The 23,898-nt window shown below is 39.9% G+C and overlaps 1 protein-coding gene, 1 non-coding gene and 1 pseudogene across 2 annotated transcripts in view; 2 read left to right on the forward strand and 1 right to left on the reverse strand.

Annotated features, from left to right (window-relative positions):
* ADAM10 (ADAM metallopeptidase domain 10) overlaps window positions 1-23,898 on the reverse strand; it is a 137,523-nt gene that overhangs the window by 89,345 nt on the left and 24,280 nt on the right. The window contains exon 2 of the mRNA XM_075532185.1: window positions 9,242-9,392. Within this exon, the coding sequence (XP_075388300.1) occupies window positions 9,242-9,392 (151 nt within the window). The remainder of the gene's footprint in view (window positions 1-9,241; window positions 9,393-23,898) is intronic.
* LOC142427145 (small nucleolar RNA SNORA61) lies at window positions 1,357-1,470 on the forward strand (annotated as a pseudogene).
* Window positions 10,263-10,377, forward strand: LOC142426970 (U5 spliceosomal RNA). The gene has a single exon (XR_012779820.1). It is a non-coding gene; the product is annotated as a U5 spliceosomal RNA (small nuclear RNA).

Here is a 23,898-nt window from a genome sequence, read left to right on the forward strand (position 1 = left end):
AAGGGAGCTCCAGAAAGCAAAATTCAGGCTATCTTCCAGGAAAAAATAATAAAGATGAACTGACTGATAAAACATAGCCAATGACATTAACATATTTGAAAGAAGAATGTGTCTGTGAAAAGGAACATAGCTCTTATACCATGGGCTCAGGTAGAAAGCAAATGTTTTGAGAATGATGAGGGCAACAAATGTACAAATGTACTTGGATGGATGGATGGATGGATGGATGGATGGATGGATGGATGGATGGATGGATGGATGGATAGATGGATGGATTGTGATAGAAAGAAGTTGTACTAGCCCCCCGTAAAATTATTTTTTTAAAGGAACATAAGAGAAACATTAAAAAGCAGCAAAGCTGGCATTGTATATCCAGAAGATATGAGCAGAACCATGAACTTGATTGTGTGCTATTTCTTCAGTCTACAATAAAAGAATACATATTGAGCATTTAATATACCAAACATAGTTCTAGGCTGGGGAGATCAGAACAATATAATCCACAGATCGCATTCTAGCTCATCCACGGTTAGTGGGCTGCAAAGAAAGCACGCAGCTTGGACAAAAGGAAGAAGGGAGGTAGTTGGCCATGCTGTACGTGCTCTGAAGGCAAACAAAGCGGGCTAAGGCAGAATGGCAAGAGGAAAGAAGGATGCTGTTATTCTAAGGTTAGGACAGCCTCATCGAATACATGACAGCAGTTCTGCTTGGAGCTAAAGGTTCACTATGAGTCAGAATCAACTCCATGGCAGTGAGTTTGAGGTGTGTGTGTATATGTTTTGTTTTTAGTTTTGAAAGACCTGAAGAAGCAAGAATCGTGTGGTTTTGGAGTGGAAGTGGAAAAGGGGTTCCGCCATTAAGAATTGCAGGGGCAATGACAAAGGTTTTGTTATCTATATTACCCCACAATAAAAATAGCTTCGTATTAAAAAGAAGTAGTATAAAAAATCCCAGTATGAAAAAAAAAACCCACACAGAATATATTAAACCCAGATCAAGCCCAAAGTATATCAGAAGGGAGATTAAGTGACAAGATTCTAACCATTTGAGGCAGATGTATCATGTTAATCTACTACAGTTGTCTCTCCAATACTGTCTGACCACGATGCTATTCCCTCCCTCAATTATGGTTAGAGGGAAATCACTGGAGGCTTGTGTCCTATTTAGATCCTGCAAATGTATTCTAGGCATCCACTCTCACCCATAGCCTTCTGCACCCCAGAATCTCACTATTGAAGCTCTGGTACTAGCCCCTCCTTTGGACAATCCTTGGACCACAGATGTTGGCGTTCTTCTTCCATGTAGGCTTAGTTGACATGTCACTTAGATGGTTGCTTGTGTGGAAATAAGCCTTTAAGACTCCTGATGTCATTGGATCAAAACACTGGTCTGGGTGGTCGTAAAAGGAGTTAAAGAAACATGGAAGCTGGCCCTCAGTGCTCTTGGAGCTTGGGCTAGTTTCAAACAAGGTAAAAAAAAGTTTTTTTAAAGACTCCAGATGCTATTCTATCCGATAGTCAGGCACCTTTCTGTGGGTTTTGTTTGTTTGTTTTCATATTGGGGCTTACCTCTGTTGTATTTTGTCATTGTTACTGGCCTTTCTGACTCTCCGCTATGTGTTTTTCTATCTTTTTTGGTGTATAAAACCCGGGATATGTGAGTCTATAGCGACAACAACTAGAATAAAGGTTCCTGAGGGTATGGCTAAGGAGGGGGATGGGGAGGGAGAGCTGACATTAAGGAGTTCAGGAAGGAAGAAAACATTTTGGAACTGATTTGGGTAGCAATTGTACAACACAGCTTGATATGACTGAACTATGAAATGGTATAATATCTACATAGCTCCTAATAAAATGTTTGGGGAAAATGCAGAGGAAAAAAAAGACATGTATAGACCTAGTTGGAGAAGATGTTGAATAACAACAGTTTCACATTTTGCTATTTTTGTTTAATAAAGATTTCTATTTGTTGTAAAAAGAAAGTAGTTATCATCGTCTCTGGGTGGTACGACTCATGTGTGTGCTGCGAAGCAGTAAGTTAGGAAGTTTGAGTTTAACCAGGGATGCCTCCGAAGGAAGCCGCGATCTGTTTCTGAGAAACCAGCCATCGAAAGCCCGTTGGAGCACAGGCCTGCGCTGGCACACCTGGGGTTGCCAGGAGTCAGAAGCACCACCGTAGCAACTGGTTAAGAACAGGAGAAGGAATCACCATAGACAACCCTAGACTATGCCGCAGAAGAGAGATGCGGCTTTCTGCTCCTTTACAGACTGACAGGCTTAGAGACCTACAGGGCTAGTTGTCTGCGCTATAGGTCGCTGTGAGTTAGGATGAACTCAATGGCAATGAGTTGGACTTCTTAAGTGTATCGAAATGGGGATTGGGGGAAAACCAATTTTCCATGATTACCACAAAAATCCTGCATTTCCCATGCAATGGTCTACCACTTACTGGTTAAGGATAATTGTTGGAGAGTGCTACACGGAACCCAAGTAAGGGGAACTAGCAGGTCTCTCTGGTCCACAGAGGAGGAGGCACGGCCAAAACGAACGAAGCGCTGAGAAGGAATAGTGAGCGCCTTCATTTCTCGAAAGGAAAACAGCTCAGTCATTTACTGTGACTTCTGTGAAAAAAGGAGCTGCTGTGCCTAACCATACAAATGTTTATCCATGCCCTAAGGAAGCTTGGTTGTAACCACAAAATCATCATCATCTCACACTTTAGTTCTAAAGCAGACATGTGAAGTATGGCATCTGTGTATTTGGGGGGAAAGAAACGTTGAAAATGCTTCTTTGCTCTTTATTTTAAAAGCTTCTTTGAGGTCTAGGGGAGGAAACAAGCCAGTCAAGGTGCGATGTAGCAATGATGAAAAATACAACTTTCCTCTAGTTCCTAAATACTTCCTTCCCTACCCCCACCCCACTATCATGATCCAAATTCTACCTTGCTAGACTGGTACAGATAGGAATTGAAAACACAGGGAATCCAGGGCAGATGATCCCTTCAGGACCAGGGCTGTGAGTGGCGAGACTGGGAGAGTAGAGGGTGAGTGGGTTGGAAAGAGGGAACCGATTACAAGGATCTACATGTGACCTCCTCCCTGGGGGACGGACAACAGAAAAGTGGGTGAAGGGAGATGTCGGACAGGGCAAGATATGACAAAATAATAATTTATAAATTATCAAGGGCTCAGGAGGGAGAGGAGAGAGGGGAGCGGGGAGGGAGGGGGAAAAAAGAAGACCTAATGCCAGGGGCTTAAGTGGAGAGCAAATGTTTTGAGAATGATGAGGACAATGAATGTACACATGTGCTTTACACAATTGATATATGGTTTGTGATAAGAGTTGTATAAGTCCCTAATAAAATGATTAATAAAAAAGCTTCTTTTAAAAAAGCTTGCCTGCCATTAAGATTACTTGCAGTGTAGAGTACCCCAAAAATAGGGTACTATGAAGAAACAAGAGATGGCGTTCCTACAGCAGTTAAATGAAAAGGAATGTTTAAAAGAAAGAAATAAAAACTGGAATTTTTCTAAAAGTGGGGCAATCAGATTGATAGAGGCAGGGAGGAAACGGATTGCCCATATGCGACAACAGCGGCTAGAATGAGCACAGCTTCTGATTTTCAAAGATCAATTAAAGAAGCAAGAAATACGGGTCGGATGCACCCACTGATGGGAGTGCTTTGCCCTGCTTTGGCACCCACCCTTCAGAACGACTCCTTGATCAAGGACACCCTAATAAACGTGCATGCTAATCATTCTCCTTTCATAAACTAGGTCTTAGAGTCAGCTGCTACTCCGCATGCTGTTCTGAATGGTAGCTAAAGGGCTGAGGTGCCACCGATTTCTTCTGCTGCCAGACTCTAATGAAGTAAGAGGCCTGGAACTTGTGGAATACTCTGGAAAACTGACACTAAGTGGATTTCCCAGTACCCAGGTCACAATGCTCAAGAGAGGACCGCTACAGCGTAGAGAACGTAGCAGGACTAGTCAATGATCAGGATCGACGTCATCTCCTCCCTCCAGTATGGATCTCAAACTGCATTCTCATCCACAACGCCGACCTGCACACACAGTCGCCTCAGCTCATGTTGCTTGAAGCTGTTGACATTGTTTGTTCACCAAAGAAAGCAAAAGGGCACTAGCTGCTTGGGGCTCTCCTGTGCTGGCACGCATAAGGTTGTAGGAAGCAGAGCTTCCAACTACATCCCAAGGACCCCAGTCTAGGCAAGTCTTTGTTGGTAAAACGCAGAAAAAATGAGTGTGCTGCATCTGACGTGATCGGTTTTGAAGATTAGCAAGCACAGCCAGCTCCAGACACCAACCCATGGACAGTGGTTGACAGATTTTCTTAGGAGGCTTCTGGAAATGACACTGTACATTTCATATCAGAAGGTTGAAATGTATTCTTATACATTTTAAAGTTTTCTTGTTGGGTTTTTCTATCTCAAGAGAGATCACAGTGGTGTTAAATCACTATCTACAAATTGCGCCCCAATGCTACAACCTGCTAATAAACTGTGTTACAGACAACAAAGGAAGGAAAAAAACTCTGCTTGATCTTATCCTCTTCCTTTAAGCTCAAAATCTGTTTCTTAATATTACAGTGTGCTTTACTACACAGGTCAGCAGTCTGAAACGACCAGCAGCCTGCAGGAGAAAGTGGGGGTTTCTACTCCAAAAGAGCCACAGCCTCGAAAACCCACAGAGTGACTTTAAGTCGGAATCCACTCAATGGCAGGGGAGTTTGAGTTTTCAGTGTTACTGCCCATGAAATTTTAAATTCCACAGCAGTAGATATTTACTTTTTCTTATTAAACTCCTTAGTAAGGCCAGTCCTAAATAAAAGTTTTAGTTGCATAGTCATCTATTTGTTTCCTAGAAGAGGGGGTTGACTTCAAGATTTCCCATCCACCCCTGCCCCAATACAAAAAAATGTAGATGCTTAAAAGTCCTATATAAATGACTAGTATTTGCATATAGCATACACAGATCCTCCATGATAAAATAAGTCATCTCTAGATTACATGTAATACCTAACACAATTTAAATACTGCATAAGTAGCATTTCACACTCCCACTTAGACTCTGAAGGATTACTTTGACCTCTTAATTACTTTTTAGAAGTCTCTCCCCCACCCCCCTACATAAACAAAGGGTGCACACAATTAATGGAACAGACATGGCAAACAGTGCTCTAAAGCAAGTACTGAAGAGAGGCTGAGGATCTCTAAAACGGAGGAAGGCTGCTGCAGGGTATGCCTACCCATCACCCACCCTGAATGTGTTCAACTGGATGTGGGTTGAATTTGTGTTTGTGGACTCTATGGGCACTGAGGGATGAATAGATACACATACCGGCTACGTAAATTCATCTCCCTCAACAACACTAGCCACAGGTTTCAATGGAGCTTGCAGGCCAAGACGGACTAAGAAGAAAGCTCTGTTGATTAACCACCTTGGACTATTAGCCAGTGAAAATCTTACGGACTACAACAGAACACTATGCAATTTGCTCCGGACACATCATTAGGAAGGATCCACCACGGAGGAGGACATCATGAGTGTTAACAAGGAGGAGGCCAATGAGAGCCAGGGAGACCCTGTGATGAGGTGAGTCCGATAGACTCACCCATGCCAGCAACTGTGAGGATGAAGCGGACCAGACAGCATTTCACTCCACCGCACAGAAGGCTGCCATGAGTTGTCAGCTCCCTGTCATCACTACTACAGTTCCCTCCCTACTGCTTCATGCCCACTCGTCACTAAATGTAACTTAAATGACACCCTCTAAACACAGATAACTAAGACTCAGGCTCTGCCCTTCAGGGTTACAGGGAGAAGAGGACAGATGCATGAAAACAAAGTTATAATGAAATGTGATAAATGCAATCACCAACATACATGCATAAATATTACTAAGTGAACTCAGAAGAAAGAGCAAGCCGCTGCGGGCAGGGCCTTTAGGCATCCCATTTATCAGAATTTTCCAAGTAAAATAATTTCTGAAATCTAGAAAGCTGTGTTTCAATTTCTCAGCAAAGCTGAGAAATTAATGTACTTCACCCCTGTATTTATTTTCAAAATAGTTAAAACTCCTAATACTGGTTTGTTTCACAATATTTAGGTATTTTTTTCTTTTTTTAATGATATTATTTTATTGCAGGCTCTTACAGCAATTTTTTCCCTTAGAATAATCCATACGTCAATTTATTTATGTACCTTTTCTCAGCAAGTGTACCACGCCTTAAATGTGCTTTCATTTCCAAATAAAGTCAAGCTTTATTTCAAAGAAAATAGTCCTTCATGAAATTCTTAAGAACTGAGTAATGTTTTAAAGAAACTAAAAAGTTTTTCATTTAGCAATAACATCCATTATTTGGAATATGACATATCCAGAATATGACATATCCAGAGCCCAGGCTGGAAAAAGTTCATGTGCTTACGCATTAAACAAATACCACAAAGCATAGCTTTAATAACTATATACACAATATACCCATACACACACAGGTTGTGCTAGTACCCAAAAATGCAAGCCAGAAGGGGTAAACACTTTTTTTTAATCATTTCATTGGGGGATCTTACAGCTCTTACAACATTCCATACATCAATTGTATCAAGCACATTTGTACATGTGTTGCTGTCATCATTTTTTATACATTTACTTTCTATTGAAGTCCTTGGTTATCAGCTCCTCTTGGTGTGTTATCTTTGTATGCCTAAGTTAACTGTACAGTATTCTATATACTCTGTAATTTATTAAAGCACACTGATAGTCTAGTGAACTAAACTCCACTAAATAAAAGGGTAAAATGAGTAAACGCTCTACATCAGTGGTTCTCAACCTTCCTAATGCTATGACCCTTTAATACAGCTCCTCATGTGTAGTGATCCCCCCAATCATAAAATTATTTTCGTTGCTACTTCATAACTATAATTTTGCTACTGGTATTAATCAGGTGACCCCTGTGAAAGGGTCATGTGACTCCCCAAAGGGGTTGCAACCCACAGGTTCAGAACTTCTGCTTTACATAAATTTCGAATGGATAAAAAAATGGTCTAGGCACAATGCACAAGATCGATATGTTTTTACAATCTAAACTTTAGCTAACTGTAGTCCACAGTTGTCCCAGTTTATTGTGTTCATAATAAAGCTTCAAATCTGCTGCTTTATCGTAATGCCTGTGCTTGTTAGTAGTACAAATGTAAAATCTGAATTATAAACTATTAATTAACCAGCAATGTGCTAATACTTTATTAATAAAATAATAGCCCTTATAACCAATATTTATTAATAACAATGTATATAGAGATACAAATTGTGTTTGGAGAGGTTGTAGTACACCAAACTTAGATATTTTACGTGATGGCCAGGAGAGAAGGCTTAGCATGAAAGTCTATAATTATACCACAAAAGTTATTTTGTGGGTCTATTTTGAGGAAAAGGAAGAATAATACCATCACTCTATCATGTTTTTAAATGAAAGTCTGTTAGGTAAGTAGTTAAAATAATTATGTTTTTAGGGCACAAATTCTGTGATGGCTTATGTACACACATATGATAACTGAGACAACAAAATTAAAATATGTGAAATTGGATATATTCTAGAAAACAGTACATTATGAAACAGATTTGTTTCTAAAGACCTAGCAAAAGCACTTGGAGCATGAGGTTTCCTAGTTCCTGGTCCCTGCCTGACAGCCTCAGCATGAAGGAAGTTCTACCTCCTTAAAGCACTGTATCACATTATGATGGTTATGCACAGCTTATTGCTCCTATTGAATCTAGGTTTGCCTTATAGTTCTGTCATCACAGGAAGGCGGTGAGTCAGAACTGACTCAACAGTAACTAACAATACCCTTAGTCCCAGCTAGATAATTTTTTTAGCTAGCAGTCAATAAACATTTGTTGGAGGACTAAGTAATAGTAGCACTCACTCTCGCACATGTATCTGCACAGACACAAACACAACATAAGAGCTAAGGATTTGGTTTTACCATATGCTCTGACATATGTAACAGACCTAATAAAATCTAATGGTGAGCCATGAATGTGGAACCCAAACCAATGGCAGCTCCATTATGTAGGGTCCCTATGAGTCAGAACTGACTCCACAGAAGTGGGTTTGGTTGTTCTTAGCACTAAACAGGGTTCGTCAAGTTTGACTCAGAATGGCTCCAGGTGTGCAAGTAGAACTGATCCCTAAGCTTTTCAAGGCCATGATCTTTCAGAAACTAATCACCTGCCTATCTTCCTAGGCATCTAGGGGTAGTTTCAAAAAAACCACCAACTTTCAGATAGTAACTTAGCATTTAACAGTTTTCAGAATGACTAATACTTGTGTAGATCTCGATCAGAATTACAGCAACACAGAAAAAGCACAAAAGAAATAGATTTACTAATTACAACAAGCAAGACAGAAAACCTAATAAAAATCAAGATTTTGTACTTAAGTACTATTAAGAGACAGGAAAAAAGGAGGGGAAAACAGAATACGGGGATGGTCTGGGTCAAACGTATGCTGTGTGTTTCACGACTTTTTAATATGTTTAACCATTTGATTGCATGGTACATGAACTATGTCAATAAAACTTGTCAAAACATCTATGCTGTGTAACTTTAAACAAGCTATTTAATTCAATGAGCTCTACTCAAGTTTCTTCAGTATAAAAGAACCCTTAGCCTTGTTGTGCTGCTGAGAAAACTAAATAAGAAAATTATATACAGTATCTGTGCACCTGAAACAAGACTGGCACTCAATAAATGAGATTTCCACCTCTCTTTTTTTAATCCCCTTGATCGCTTTGCAATTCTGAGAACTGAAGAGTATAACATGTATTCTACATACCAACTGATAAGTTGAGCTAATGATATCTTGAATGATTCCAAGTTCAAAGACACACTAGTTTCTACCACCGAGGGCTCCCAAAGACAAATATATTGATCAGAAAACATATAAGTAAAAAACAAGAAACTTTGAAAACATAATTTTATTTTAAGATTAAATAAAATACCTAATGAATAATTTTAACATTTAAATTCAACTATTTCCTTAACAATATAATAAAAAGAGCAATCTATTTGAGAAGATACTTTTAAATATATATACAAAATTTCAGTGGAGGTTGAATTTCTAAATGGGGACATATCCTCTAAAGAAAATAAATTATGGGAATATATGTCCCCTTTGAATTTAGATTGACTATAAGAGTTCTACAGAGAACAAAAAATGTACTCACCTTCCATGTGCATGGAAATTTAGGCGTAAAAACTGGTCCTCATGCGAAACTGCTCTTTTGGCACGCTGGTGTTTTTGGTGTAATGAATCCACATCATAAGATAATCCTTCATAATGTCTAATGTATTTATTTAAAGGATTTCCATACTGGCCTATAAAAAATAAACAATAGTTTAAATTAGTATGATCTTAAAGTCCAATTCTAGTTCTTAAGATGCTACCGTAGTTATTCAGTATCTATGAATATGTATGAAACACAGTACTTTTTCTAACATTTTCATATGCACAAAAGTCTAAATACTGTGGCTACACATTGGGCTGCTCACCTCAAGGTCGGCAGCTGACACTCCCAGTTACTCCCAGAGTAGCTGAAGGCAAGAGAGAGAGAAGGCAATCTACTCCTGTACAGAGTTACCGTCTTGCAAACCTACAGGGACAGTTCTACTGTCCTACAGGCAGGGTTGTTGTAAGTTGGAACAAACTTGATGGCAGTGGGTGTGGGCTTGTAGGTTTGAAATAACCACAGGTCTGGGTGTCTTTATCAGGTTAAGAAAGTCTACTACTCTGCTTCTACTCAGACAAAAGCTACCAGGATTTCAATGTCACAAAATGAAATGTGTATCAATTGCTAAGTGGAAAACCAATTTGCTCGGTAAACATTTAGTTAAAGCAAGGAAATTAGTTGCCTGGTAAGGTCTCCATGGGTGCTCTCTCTTACCACCCCAGCCAGGAAAACTTCTCAAGGAAGAAAAATAAAGCAATCAGTGGGGTTCGGCTCATATGCCTCCCACTTTTGGGATACACTGTCGTTCACTGTCTGATGACCAGTATATTTAAAAGCACTGGTTCATAAAACAAACAAACAAGACACACTATTCCGTGCATTTACTCTAGCTGTTAGCTTGTTCAAGAGTGAGGGTAAACCTGGTCCTTGTTATACAAACTTAGCCAAGAGCAAAAGTCAAAACACAGTGATTCTTCTAAAAATCAAGTAAAATGTCTTCTTAAAACTACCCTCGTTCAAACTCTGGTTTCTCTTCAAATCATATAAATCTTTCGCCTTTTACTGAAGATTCCCGTGGAGAGGATCAAGGACAAGCTCTCAACTAACTTTTGGAAGTCCTGAAAAGCAGGACTAGGGGGAGAAAAAAAAAACTGCCGCGTTCATAAAACAAGTGATTTTTAAAATTTACACTTATTCAGTACCTAATGTATTCAGTACCTAATGTACTGAATAAAGTCTTAGTGCTCTAATATTAAATTTTTCTTTAAGCAGTTGAAGTTGCTATTCACTATATAGTTGAGGGCACAAACTTTTATGTCATATTAGCTGGGCTTAAATCCCATTACCTGAATTTATTAGCTTATTTAATTGAACACCCCCTCCAATTCATTTTCACATTCATACAATGGAAAAATCACTGACGTTTCAGTTAATGGGTGGGTGCTGTATTGACTCCCTCACCAGAGCGTGTCATCATATTTAAATAGGAGAACCTGTGTAGTGGGGGGTAGGTAGAGGTGAGAGGTTCTCTATTAATCAGCTCAATTTTTCCATAAACTTCTATTCATCCACAGGTGTTATAACAAGTGTAGTAAAGAAATCAGATGGTTTCAAGTTATCAGAAAGAACAGCTTCCGGGCCCCTCCCCCAAAAGAATTTATTTCAAAGGACAGCACTGAATCTGCAGATCTGAGAGAGGGACATTTCTGATCAGAGAACACAGAGCAGATGAAGGGGGAGGAGAGTGGAGCACATCCTGACCCACCAGGTCTTGAGGAAAATGTTCCCAATTATAGCAGCCAGTCCACAGAGAGGACCACATGGCCAGCCCCACTAGGAGACATGATGTCCCTCACTGACCCATAGCCCTACAGAGGATAACACCATAGACACAGTGTGGGAATTGCACCTGATCTGATCCCGCCACACCAAGGTAAAACACTAAGGGGGTACAACAGAACAGCAAGGGAATGGAGCAGCGAGGTCCCCAGGAAATACTAAAGGTGGACTTTGGGGCCAGGGCATGGTGCCCCAACAGGCTGGACTGGAAAACACTCCTAAAGGCCAACAAACAGTCCTTGAACTAACTACAAACTTTTCTTTCTTGTGTTTCGTTCGTTTTCTTGTCTCTGGTTTGTTGGTATGGTGGTTTTGTTGTATATTGTTGCTTGGTTTTTGCTCTGCCTTGTTTTTATGCATGTTATTATCTCTGCAGGTCTGTCTAAATAAAACAGACTAGATGAACAATCTGCAGGAGAAAACAACAGGACTGACAGTTCCAAGGGGACATGGGAGAGGGGGTTGTGGGGGAAAGGTAGTGGTGTTAACAAACCCAGGGACAAGGGAATAACAAGTGATCCAAATAGGTGGTGAGGAGGGTGTAGGAGGCCTGGTAGGGCGTGATCCAGGGTAATGTAACCATGAGGTAGTACTGAAACCCAAATGAAGACTGAGCATGATAGTGGAACAAGAGGAAAGTCAAAGGAAATAGAGGAAAGAGCTAGGAGGCAAGGGCATTTATAGAGGTCTAGATAAAGGCATGTGCATATGCAAATATATTTATATATGAGGATGGAGAAATAGAACTATGTGCCTATATTTATAGGTTTAGCATTAAGGTAGCAGGAGGACATTGGGCCTCCACTCAAGTACTCCTTCAATGCAAGAATACTTTCCTCTATTAAATTAGCATTCTATGATGCTCACCTCCATAGCTGAAAACAAATGGGTGCATAAGCAAATGTGGCGAAGAAGCTGATGGTGCCCAGCTATCAAAAGATACAGCATCTGGGGTCTTAAGGGCTTGAAGGTAAACAAGCGGCCATCTAGCTTAGAAGCAACAAAGCCCACATGGAAGAAGCACATCAGCCTGTGCAATCATGAGGTGTAGAAAGAATCAGATATCAGGCATCAAAGAACAAAAATTCATATCACAGTGAATGAGGGGAGGGAGTGCGGAGTGGAGACCCAAAGCCCATTTGTAGGCCTCTGCACATCCCTTTATGGAAGGGTCTCGGGGAGGAGATGAGCCAGTCAGGGTGCCATGTAGCAACGATGAAACATACAACTTTCCTCTAGCTCCTAAATGCTTCCTCCTCCCCACTATCATGATCCCAATTCTACCTTACAAATCTGGCTAGACCAGAGGATGTACACTGGTACAGATAGGAACAGGAAACACAGGGAATCCAGCAAGGATGATCCCTTCAGGACCAGTATAGTGTGAGTGTCGATACTGGGAGGGTGCCAGGAGGGTGGGTTGGAAAGAGGGAACTGATTATAAAGATCTACATATAACCTCCTCCCTGGGGGATGGACAACAGAAATGTGGGTGGAGGGAGACATCAGACAGTGCAAGATATGACAAAATAATAATTTGTAAATTATCAAGGGTTCATGAGCAAGTGGGGAGCGGGGAGGGAGGGGGAAAAATGAGCTGAGGCCAGGGGCTTGGGTGGAAAGCGGATGTTTTGAGAATGAAGAGGGCAATGAAGATACAAATGTGCTTTACACAATGGATAGATGTATGGATTGTGAGTTGTTTGAGCCCCTAATAAAATGATTAAAAATTAAAAGACTAGCCTCTGGGGGCTTAATGACTGGTTTTAAAAGCACACCAGTCTGTGTGATCCAAGGATTATAAATATTGAACCCAAATTCAGAGACTGCAATTGTATTAGAGCTTAAATTCTGAGTACCTGGTTTGCAGATGACAGTGAAAACCAAAATCCATTAGCAGATTAAGCCTCCACTGAACTCTCTGGGACTGGTGACCAAGGATGTGAATAGTCTTGCCCTCAGGCAGAGTGCATTTGAAATTGGAATGCAGCAGATACACTTCAGTTAAAATTTAACATACTATCATTTGTTTTCCTTTCCGTTTGTTCTAGTTTCTACTGCCTTCTACATTCTCTTGCACTGATGTTTTTTCTGTTTGATGTTGTTTGTATGACCTTCAGTATACAAAATTCAGGATAGATAAATCCACAGGGCAATAACTAGATTTATATTTCCTTAGTTATAGCAGGGGAGGTGGGAGAATAATGAGAACTCATAATAATGGGTATAAGAATGAAAAAAAGTTCTAAAATTGATTGTGTTGAGGATTGCACACCTCTTTTTAATATATTTAAACCACTCAACTTTATGGTATGTGAATTTTTTTGCCAATAAGAAAACCAAAAAACTCACTGCCATCGAGTCAATTCTGTCAATGACCCTATTGGACAGAGTAGAAATGTCCCTGTTGATTTCCGAGCTTGTAATTCTTTATGGGAGTAAAAAGCATCATTTTTCTCCCTCAGAGTCACTGGTGGTTTTCAAGTACTGACCATTCAAGTAGCCGAACACATAACCACTAGGCCACCAGGGCTCCTGTATACCAGTAAGAATGTTTGAAGGAAAAAGAAAAAAAAAGAATGTTTGAGGGGGTAAAAAAGACTATTCAATCTAAAAATATCAAATGTAGGGCTTCTATTGGATTGTTGATCTGGGTATCTAACTTATAGGTGAGCAAAGGCAAAGAGCAAGCTTGGCTTTGCAAGGCTGCTGTTTCCACTCCCTTTTTCAACACTAAAAAAAAAGTTTCAAATTTAAAAGCTTGCCTTTTCTGTTAACTTAAAACAAAGCTTTGGTGTTCTAGTGAAGCATTTGTGACAAAAGCTCAACTATTTACATGGATGGAACACTACTTGGAAAATTACGGAGCCACCTCTTTTTTCTATTCCACCATGTAATTTTAGAAAGCAGCATAATGTCTACTTTCACTGACAGAGGCCTGTGTGATGATTTCTGAAGCTTTACAATTCATATAGAAGACCAGTCACAGGGTGTAGCAGAGAAACGTTTGTACTATTACCCAGAAGCACTAGCTACCAAGTTTGCTTCACTGTTATCTTTTACCCAAGTTCTATAGCAGTTTTTGTGTTAAGCATGCCAAAATATTAGAATTTATAATATGATCTCCGTAATGGTGAAGGGAAAAATGAAGCATTTAAGACAATGAACTCTAACTTTATCACCTAATTTCTCGCCGCTCATGCTTACTAAAATGGGAACGGGGAGAATGAGAAGAGCCCTCCACTTGAAGCCCTGGCTAGTTACAACTCGCGAGTCCCGACTCAGGAGTGCCAACTCCGTACACATGTCCAACTCTGTTCAGTGAGAAGTAGGTAGCTTAAAATCAGCTACAGATAGAGTATCTAAATCACTAAAATTGGAAAAAGCTATAAAACAGAGAACATTTTCTTCTTTTTCCAGAGAGCTAGTCTACCAACATAACACTGAGCATAACCTAATAGTATAATCTTTCAAACAGGCAGCCACAGAAACAAAAAGAATAGTCTAATGATGAAGTAGAAAACCGTAACACATTAGACTCCTAACACTAACTTTATTCATCAGAAAACATACAACCCACTTAAGAAAAAAATTACAAAGGAGAACAAACTCTGCCATTATTTAATGTTTTTAATCTGATCATAAGCCAATGTCCCAAGAAAAGCCGGTGAAACACAAAAAATAAGCCTCTCAACTATAGCAGGCAAAAAATTAAAGTGAGAAAGCACTGGTCTCAGAAGCAGAAGGAAAATGAAGCCATCCACACCATATACAGCACAGCAAAAAAGAAAACAAACAACATCTGGGCAGAAAAGAGCCACCAACCATGAACATGACATTGTACAAACATAGAAAAGCAAAACAATGAAAAACAAAGACAAATGGGGAAAAAAAACTAAAAAGGAAACACCTTGGGGTAAAAATGGCAAGCACACAACCAAATGAAATACATGATCCTTGTCAGGATACTGACCAGAAAAGGAAAAGCAAAAATATACATACATTTTGGAAACAACATTTAGAGCCTTCGGCAAACTAGAATAGCTATCAGATATCATCAAGGAACTCGTTAGTATACTAATTTAGTATACTAATTTCTTTAGCAAGATTGTGACTCAAGGACAGATGAATGTTTTAGAGAATCATGTTGAATATTTAAAGGTAAAGTGGTATGCTATAAAAACACTGAAGTGATTCAGGATAAAAAGGAGATAAAGATTGTTAAATTAGTTTCCACTTGTGGCCATGACACAGTAAATGGGAACTAATGTAGTCTACCACCATAAACAACTAGGAAACTGGACAAATTATTTGAGAAGAAAAATAAAGTGAGATTCATGATTGGCAACAAGCAATTTCCAGGGAAAACTGGAAAGAAGAGAAACCTAAGCAACCCTGACAATCTTCACTGAATTAAGAAGTTCAAGGAGGCCATGGTTTTCAATGTTTGGGGAACAAAGTACCAGGAAGGAGGAAGAGGAACTGAGCTGTCTAGAGACCTGAAATGAGGTTTGACCTCTTAGTGCTGATAAAAAAAAATGTAAGAGAATAAACTAACCCAGGTCAGATTTTTTAACCTCTGGATACAGTAGGCAGAGGAGCCCACAGAGCCCCTACATGTAGAACTAGGAAGGTTCCCTGTCCTCCCTGACCAAAGCAGGACTAAGAGCTGCAGCACCACTTTATTCACCGGGCAAAGTCAGCCCTGGGTTGAAGGCTGTTCTGGCCTTACCATAACAAGCTTAAAAGCAACCAACTCCAAGCAGCTTAACAGTATACCAAAACCAACTCAATGCCATCAAGCCAATACCAACTCAGAGCCAACCCTATAGGACAGGGCAGAACTGTCCCCTAGAAGTTTCCAAGGCTGTTAACTCTTCATGGGAGTTGAAAGCCCTGGCTGTCTCCCCCACCGAGAGGCTGGTGCTTTTGAACTGCTGACCTTGCAGATTGTAACCCAATGCTTAAAACCACACTACGCCACAATGGGCTCCTTTTCTTCCTTTTTTTAATTATTAGAAAATCGTTTTATTGGGGACTCTTACAACTCTTGTTACAATCTATACATCAATTGCATCAGGCATGTTTGTACATATGCTGTCTTCATTCATTTCTAGACATTTACTTTCTATTGAGCCCTTTTAATCAGCTCCTCATCTTTCCCCTCCCCTGGATCCTCCCTCATACCCCCTTGGTAGATTATAAATTATTATTATTTCTTATCTTACACTGACCACTGCCTCCCTTCCCACGTGTTTTCTGCAGTTCCTCACCCTGGAGAGGGGTGTGTGGTTATGTGTCGGTCATTGTGATCGGTTCCCCTTTATCCCTTCCTCTCCCCACCTCCCTTTTCTTTCAGAAGTACACACACACACAGAAAGTGTTTCAAGTAGAGACAAAATCAAACACCAGAAATAAAGATCAAAATACGGCTAGGTATAGACCCACAGGATGTGAAGGCAGGGATACCACCATCAACATTCCTTGATACCTATACATCAATTAATACATATTACAGCATAATAAAAATAGCCAAAAGATAGAAACAACTCAAATGGTCCATCAATAATTGAATGAATAAACAAAATGTGGTACGTACATGCATTGAATATGATTCAATCATAAAAAAAGGATGAAATACATGTTACAACACAGATGAATCTTGAAAATAGCTTTAAAAATAAGCTAGTCACAAAAGAAAAAATATTCCATAAATCTATTTATATAAAATATCTAGAACAGGCAACTGTTCACAGACCAGGGCTGATGAATAGTTACCAGAGGTGGAGGGAAGAAAAACTCATTGGTTAGTAGATACTGATCTCCTATTAAAGGTGATGAAAATGTGGGAAACAGATAATGCTGGTGGTTGCATATGGAATGAACACAATGCCACTGAATCAAACATATAAAGTATACTGAAATGGCAAAGATGTAACATACATACTGCATTTGTCACAATAAAAAATTGAATTAAAAACCATCATGTGCATAATAAAGCAGGAAAATGTGTTATAAATATCTTCTTTAACTAGGAAAAAATCACTAGAAACAGACTCAGAAATGATAGAAGTGTAGAAGCAGCATACCTTTTAGAGAGGTAAATGAGAACATTAAGCGAGACAACACAGGCAGGTAAGCTTTCCCCCAGAAATTCTCACAGTCCAAGCCCTTGCTTGCTATCCACAAAGCACGAGAAAGCACAATGGGAAAGACTCCTTGGTTTTTTGAAAACTTCTCCCTAATATGCCCTTGTGATTGTACTGTGTCTTTTGAGATAATCTATTAATATTGAGATAATCCTCTAATTTGACCTCTTGGGAATCCCAAAACATAGTTGCCATAACCTTCTGAGCTGATCTCTGTCTTGAACCAAGCTAGCCCAGCATATCCCCTTGGAGCCAGTTGTGACTGGACTTTTTTGTGAAGCCACCCTAACAAGACTAAGACAAGTATATAAAAGTGAAAGAGCATATCCACAGTTATCCATTGATCACAGAAGCATGTTTAAACACTTTTATTTGTAATAAACCCATGCATGCACAAATTGGAACCTTCATATGATACTTTCTAATTTAGCCTCATATATTGAATCCCTAGCAAAATTTCAATAGCCCTGTTTATTCCCCCAGAAACAAAACAAAACAAAAAAGCCAATAAAACTCCTCTAAGAAAACATAAGGATACATCTTTAAAACCTTAGAATGGATTCTTAAAGTTGCCAAAAGAATGATGTGTTAGTCGGGGTACTTTAGAGAAACAAATCCACAGAAACTCATAGGGTAAGAAAGAGTTTTATATAAAGGGTAAGTACGCCTCAGGGAAACATCCCAACCCAATGCTGTCCAAGCCCACAAGTCCAACATTAACCCATATGTCAGACACCAATCCACAAAAATCCTCCTCCATCTCACAAAACACACACAATGATGTCAACTGTAGGAGGAAAGCTGACTCAGGGAACGTGTAAGCATCTCAGCGCTGGCAGAGGTCTCCACATAGCTGCATCGGGGTAGGTCCATGTGGCTTCTCCTTAGGGATGGATGTCTTGCAGGAAGTGAGCCTTGCCAGTTGGAGCAGGAAACTGGTTAAGGCAGCTGCACCTTCGTCAGACCATCACAAAGCAAGAGACCCGAGAACTAGAAAGACGAGGCTCACTGAGCCATTTCTCTCTCCACACCTCAACTAACCCCACATGTGTTTATTGGCCAGGTTGGCACAATAAACTTTAACTACCTCAAGTGAGAAAAGAAAAATTCTTTACAACTGTTCATCTCAAATTTTTAATCTTTTATTTGTCAAAGGACATTCTCAAGAAGGCTAAAAGGCAACCTATAAAACGGGCAAGACATTTAGAATCAGTATCTGATAAAGACAATATCCAAACCATGCAGAGAACTGCTACAACTGAACAAAAGGCAGACCATTCAATTAAAAAATGATTGAAGGACCTAAAGACTTCTTCAACGAAGAAAGATACAGAAAAGATGCTTAATAATATTATTAGTAGGAAAATGTCCTGGGTCTTTTCATTACCCACATTGACTTCCAAGATTCAAAAAGGACCGAAACTTCCCCTGAACTAAGTAGTGATGCCAATTCAAAATTCAACTTAGGGCCAAACCCTAGCCTAAGTGCTTTCTGAGTATTGTTACGTGCCACTGAGTTGGTTCAACTCATAACAACCCTATTGTAAAGCAGCAGCAAACACTACCCAGGTCCTGTACCATTTTCACAAGCATTGACTGTGATCAAATTTTACTTTCTGTATCTACTCTAGATATTTCAAGTAAGTAGGTCATAAGATACTTGCTCTTTGGTTTCAGGCTTATTTCCTTTACTGTTACCTACCATTAAGTTGGTCCCCATGTTTTACAGAATAAAACTGCTCCATAGGATTTCCCAGCTGTAATTTTTATGGAAGCAGCTCACCTTGCTGGGTAGTTTGAAACAGCCAACCTTGTTAGCAGCTGGTCACAAACCACTTGTGCTATCCAGTCTCCTTATTTCACTTTGTATGTTGTTTTCAAGGTTGATCCATGTGTTGTAGTGTAGTAGCACATATTAGAACCTCATTCATTTTCATAGCTGGATATTGTTCCACTGTGTGTACATACCACCTTTTGTTTTTTATCCGCTCTTGAGCTTGTTGACACTAGGTAGAAAGGGCATGTAAAGGTTCTGTGGCAGAATTCTCGCCTACCAAGGGGAAAATCTGGGCTTGATCTTGAACCAATGCACCTCACACACAGTCACCAATCATCTGTCAGTGGAGTCTTTCATGTTGCTACAAAGATGAACAGATTTCAGAATATTGCTATTATGCTGAACAAATTTAAGCTGAGTTTCTAGACTTCAGATGGACTAGGAAGAAAGATCTGATGATCTACTTCCTAAAATAAGCCAATGAAGAACCTATGAATCACACCAGTCTAATCTGCAACCTCTCATGAGAATGGTGCAGAACCAGGCAACATTTCAACCCTTTATGCATGGAACCAAGGGCAAGCTTCAAGGAAGCTAACAAGAAGCAACGATAGCACCAGGTACGCAGGTACTGCCATTTACGCAAGAGGCACCATAACTAATTCTTCAGGTAATGTACTGATTTTTACAAGTAAAAGTTCCCAAATAATATAGAAGGTCAGCAATCTCTAAGACATAGGCCAATGCCTGCCAAGCCCGCACCTGTGCTCCCCCAACACCCATGATCATTCATTTATATACTATTGTGCAACAGCAGACTTGAATAGGTAGAGCATGAGTAGATATTACCAGTCCAGTACCCAACCTGTGGAAAGTTATTGAAGCACGGAATCAGTGTTCACAGCTGTAACCCACCTTTTCTCCCTCCACAACAGTTACTCCTGACCTGAAATCCATGGACCTAGCATATGCACAACCCTCGGTTTACACACAAAATTCTGAAAATATTATTCCTAGTATTCGCTCTGCTTTCAATATTTTTGTGTAAAAGGTGAAGGCTCACGTGCCAGCCAAAAGCTTGGTGGTTCAAACCCCTACAGTTACTCTGGAAGGCAAGCCTGGCAATCTGCATACAAAAAAATCACAGCCTTGAAAACTCTGTGGGATTACCACCTGTCAAAGGTAACTAACTACTGCAACTTTTATCATTGTATCTTTTTCTATTCTGTTTTGTTTTAAACTTAGTATACTACCTGGGTACCTAGGTGGGACAAAGATGAGGGGTTCTACTCCCATACACTGTTACCATCTCAGAAACCCATAGGGGCAGTTGTATCCCATCCTATAGGGTCATTATAAGTCAGTCAATTAAATGGTGATGAGATACTATCTGGGAATACCAAACCAGGCTGAAAAACAAACTAGAGAGGGCATTTGTGCTGTGCTCCTGTCTTTAATGTGAAGATCTTGGTTTTCCACTGTGTAGTATATTCATACTACCATACTAAGGCTGCTACTTCAAGTTCCTGTTTTAGAAATATAGTATTATAAAATTCACTGGAAAATCTGGCTTAAAGATATTTGGCTCTAAAAAGAAATTTTCACATTTCACATCTATAAATGGAAGAATTAAAAATCCAAAGCTACATATGTGTCTATTATTTAAATTAATGTATTCCAATTTATTTTCATGTACACTGAGAACTTATCTTGGAAAGAATATCATCCTCACTAGATAAATGTCTTTTTGTTAAGTAAACAGTATCTATGAAATTGATGTTAATAGCTAAAGTTTATTAAGCACTCCCTATCTTCCAAGTGTATATTAGTTTATGTATTTCATTTAATATGATTATAAAACCTATAGCCCATTTTCAAGAAAACAGAGGTTTGTGAAGTAGGTATGTAACAAGCTCAAGGTTACACACATACTTCTATTACACTTCATCATACACAAGGTAAATCACCATTCATCTCTCTCTTGTGACCACAAAAAAAGTGAAAAGATCAAAATATAGCACACATAGCATGGACCTTTAAAAAATAAACTATTATTTATTTATAAACCATTATCTATGAGTTAGTTTTATTTTTTATATAAATCATTCTATTGGGGCTCATACAACTCTTATCACAATCCATACATGCATCAATTGAGTAAAGCATCCTTATAATTCGTTGCCCTCATCATTCTCAAAATTCGCCTTCTGCTTGGGTTCCTGAAATCAGCTCATTTTCATTTTTTCCCTCCCCCTTCCTCCCTGCTCCTCCCTCCCTCATGAACTCTTAATAATTCATAAATTATTATTTTATCTTATCTTACACTGCCCGATGTCTCCCTTCACCCACTTTCCTGTTGCCCATCCCCCAGAGAGGAGGTTACATGTAGATCCCCGAGATCGGTTCCCCCCTCCCGATACCGCCATTCTCACCGCTGGTCCTGAGGGGTTCATCTGTCCTAGATTCCCTGTGTTTCCAGATCCCAACTGTACCGCTGTGCATCCTCTGGTCTAACCAGGTTTGCAAGGTAGAATTGGGATCATGATAATTGGGGGGAGGAAGTGTTTAAGAACTAGAGGAAGGTTGTGAGTTTCATTATTGCTACACTGAACCCTGAGTGACTCATCTCCTCCCCATTGCCCCTCTGCAAGGGGTGTCCAGTTGTCTACAGATGGACATTGGGTCCCCATCACGCACCCCCCTCATTCACGGTGATATGAGTTTTTCCCCCCACCTTTGTTGCTTGAAACCTGGTCCCCTCTTCCCTTCATGATCACACATGTTGGTGTGCTGCTTCTATGTGGGCTTTGTTGTTTCTGGGTTAGATGGCCGCTTGTTTACTTTCAAGCCTTTGAGTCCAGTTTTGTCTTTTTATAGACAAAAAATGAGCACGTGTGTGTGTGCGTACCCATGATTTCCACAGTTTGTGATTAAAATTGGCAGTGTGTACTCCACAGGAGCCCACAGCAATCTCCAACTCTTGCACTACTTACCCCAGTCAGACACCACAAAATTGCCTGCTCCCATGCAGAGTGGACCTACTCAGCAGAGATTTGTTCCTATGGTTTAGCAACCAGTTGAGGGCTCAAAAGGAGGGAGAGACCGTGTCATGAAAGGTCAGTTACATATTCACCCATCTCCTCCACTGTATCCGAACAGAGGCTGGCTTCTGACTCACCTATCAGTGGAGTCGCGTGTATTGCTGTAACGCTGAAAAGGTTTCAACGGATCTTCCAGGTATCTGATCTACTTTTGTTACAGATCTTCCTGATTCCCTGGATCCAAGCTGCCTATCTGTCTACCTACTCCAATTCCTAATCAATACTCTACTCCTGATCTTTGCTACTTGTTAAAGTGTGTCCTACTCCTGAGGGGAGGGAGGCCTTCAAGAAGTACATGGGAAAATAAAATTTGTCAAAGATAATGGAATTTCCCCATAAAGTCTTTGGAGCCTCTTCATATGACCTAGTACTGCCATTACATAGAGTTTGAATAAAAAGAATTCATATTACACCAGACCTCAAATAAGAATACAAGAATTTGAATTATTTGCACTTCAGTACAGGAATTCTACACAGGAGACTCAGCCCAGAAACTATCTATGCGGGAGCTTCAAAAAGTCTGTAGAAAAATGGGCTAAAAGACAATAGCTTTTCCATGAGGTTTCTGAAGTCCCCACATACAATCCACTGCCGTTGAGTCAATTCCGACTCATAGTAACCCTATAGGACAAAGCAGAAAAGCCCCTGTGGGATTCCAAGACTGTAACTCTTTACAGGAGTAAAAAGCTTCATCTTTCTCCCGAGGAGCAGCTGGTGGTTTCAAACTGCTAAACTTATGGTTAGCAGCCCAATGTGTAACCCACCACAAACCTGCTAAATATTGAGAGGAGCAAATAAGACTATATAATCAAACAAGACTGTATTCTCTAAAGCGCTCTTACTCAATTCCCACACTCCTCATGCAGTAGTCTATTACTTAAAGATAACATAGACAAAAAACCTGGGACCCTTCTCACTTTCATCTTCCTCAAGACTCTATGTGTCCCAAGAAGTCAGAAATAATACATTATAATTCTCTCAAAAGATCGTGTGGAAACACTTAACACAGTTCTACCTACCTCTCCAATGCCACTTTTGTACCAGAAACTCATCCAAGAAATAACGGGGCAAACATTTGCACAGTAAATGCTTTCTAAAAAGTTACAGGTCTACTCCCCAGGGAAGCAAATGATATTCTGCTGATGCTCTAGGCACACTTCAAACACCCGTCTCTGCGATTATCCGTGCACCATTTCCCATGACTTCCTGGGCAGGTTTATTAGCACTACTGTATCTAAATTTTCAATAACTATAAAAGTACACAGTCAACACAACTTACTTCATGCACCAATAGTTTTCCTTATACCTTTATATATAGAAAAATTAGACTTCCTTGGCTAGAATCCTATCTTTGCCACTTGTAAGTTAGGAAATCCTAGGCATGTTTCTTACTCTTTGTACCTCTGTTTCCCCATCTATAAAACTAGGAAAATAGCAATAAACTCAAAAGCAAACTAACTCACTGCTGTCGAGTCAGTTTTGACTCATGGTGACCCTGTAGCAGAATAGCTACTGGGTTTGAACCACCAACCTTTGTGTTAGCAGCTGAGAACTTACCCACGGCACAATCAGAGCTAACAGACAAGCGCTGAACACATTTCAACAACGCTGAAATCCATCAGCCTCTACAACCTGGCCTGGTCCTGTGCAACCCCGTAGCAGGGGTCCTCAAACTTTTGAAACAGGGGGCCAGTTCACTGTTCCTCAGACACATTGGAGGGACTATAGTTTTTAAAAAAAAACTATGAACAAATTCCTATGCACACTGCACATAGCTTATTTTGAAGT

The sequence above is a fragment of the Tenrec ecaudatus genome, chromosome 14 (assembly GCF_050624435.1).
Source record: "Tenrec ecaudatus isolate mTenEca1 chromosome 14, mTenEca1.hap1, whole genome shotgun sequence".
NCBI classification, from domain to species: Eukaryota; Metazoa; Chordata; class Mammalia; order Afrosoricida; family Tenrecidae; genus Tenrec; species Tenrec ecaudatus.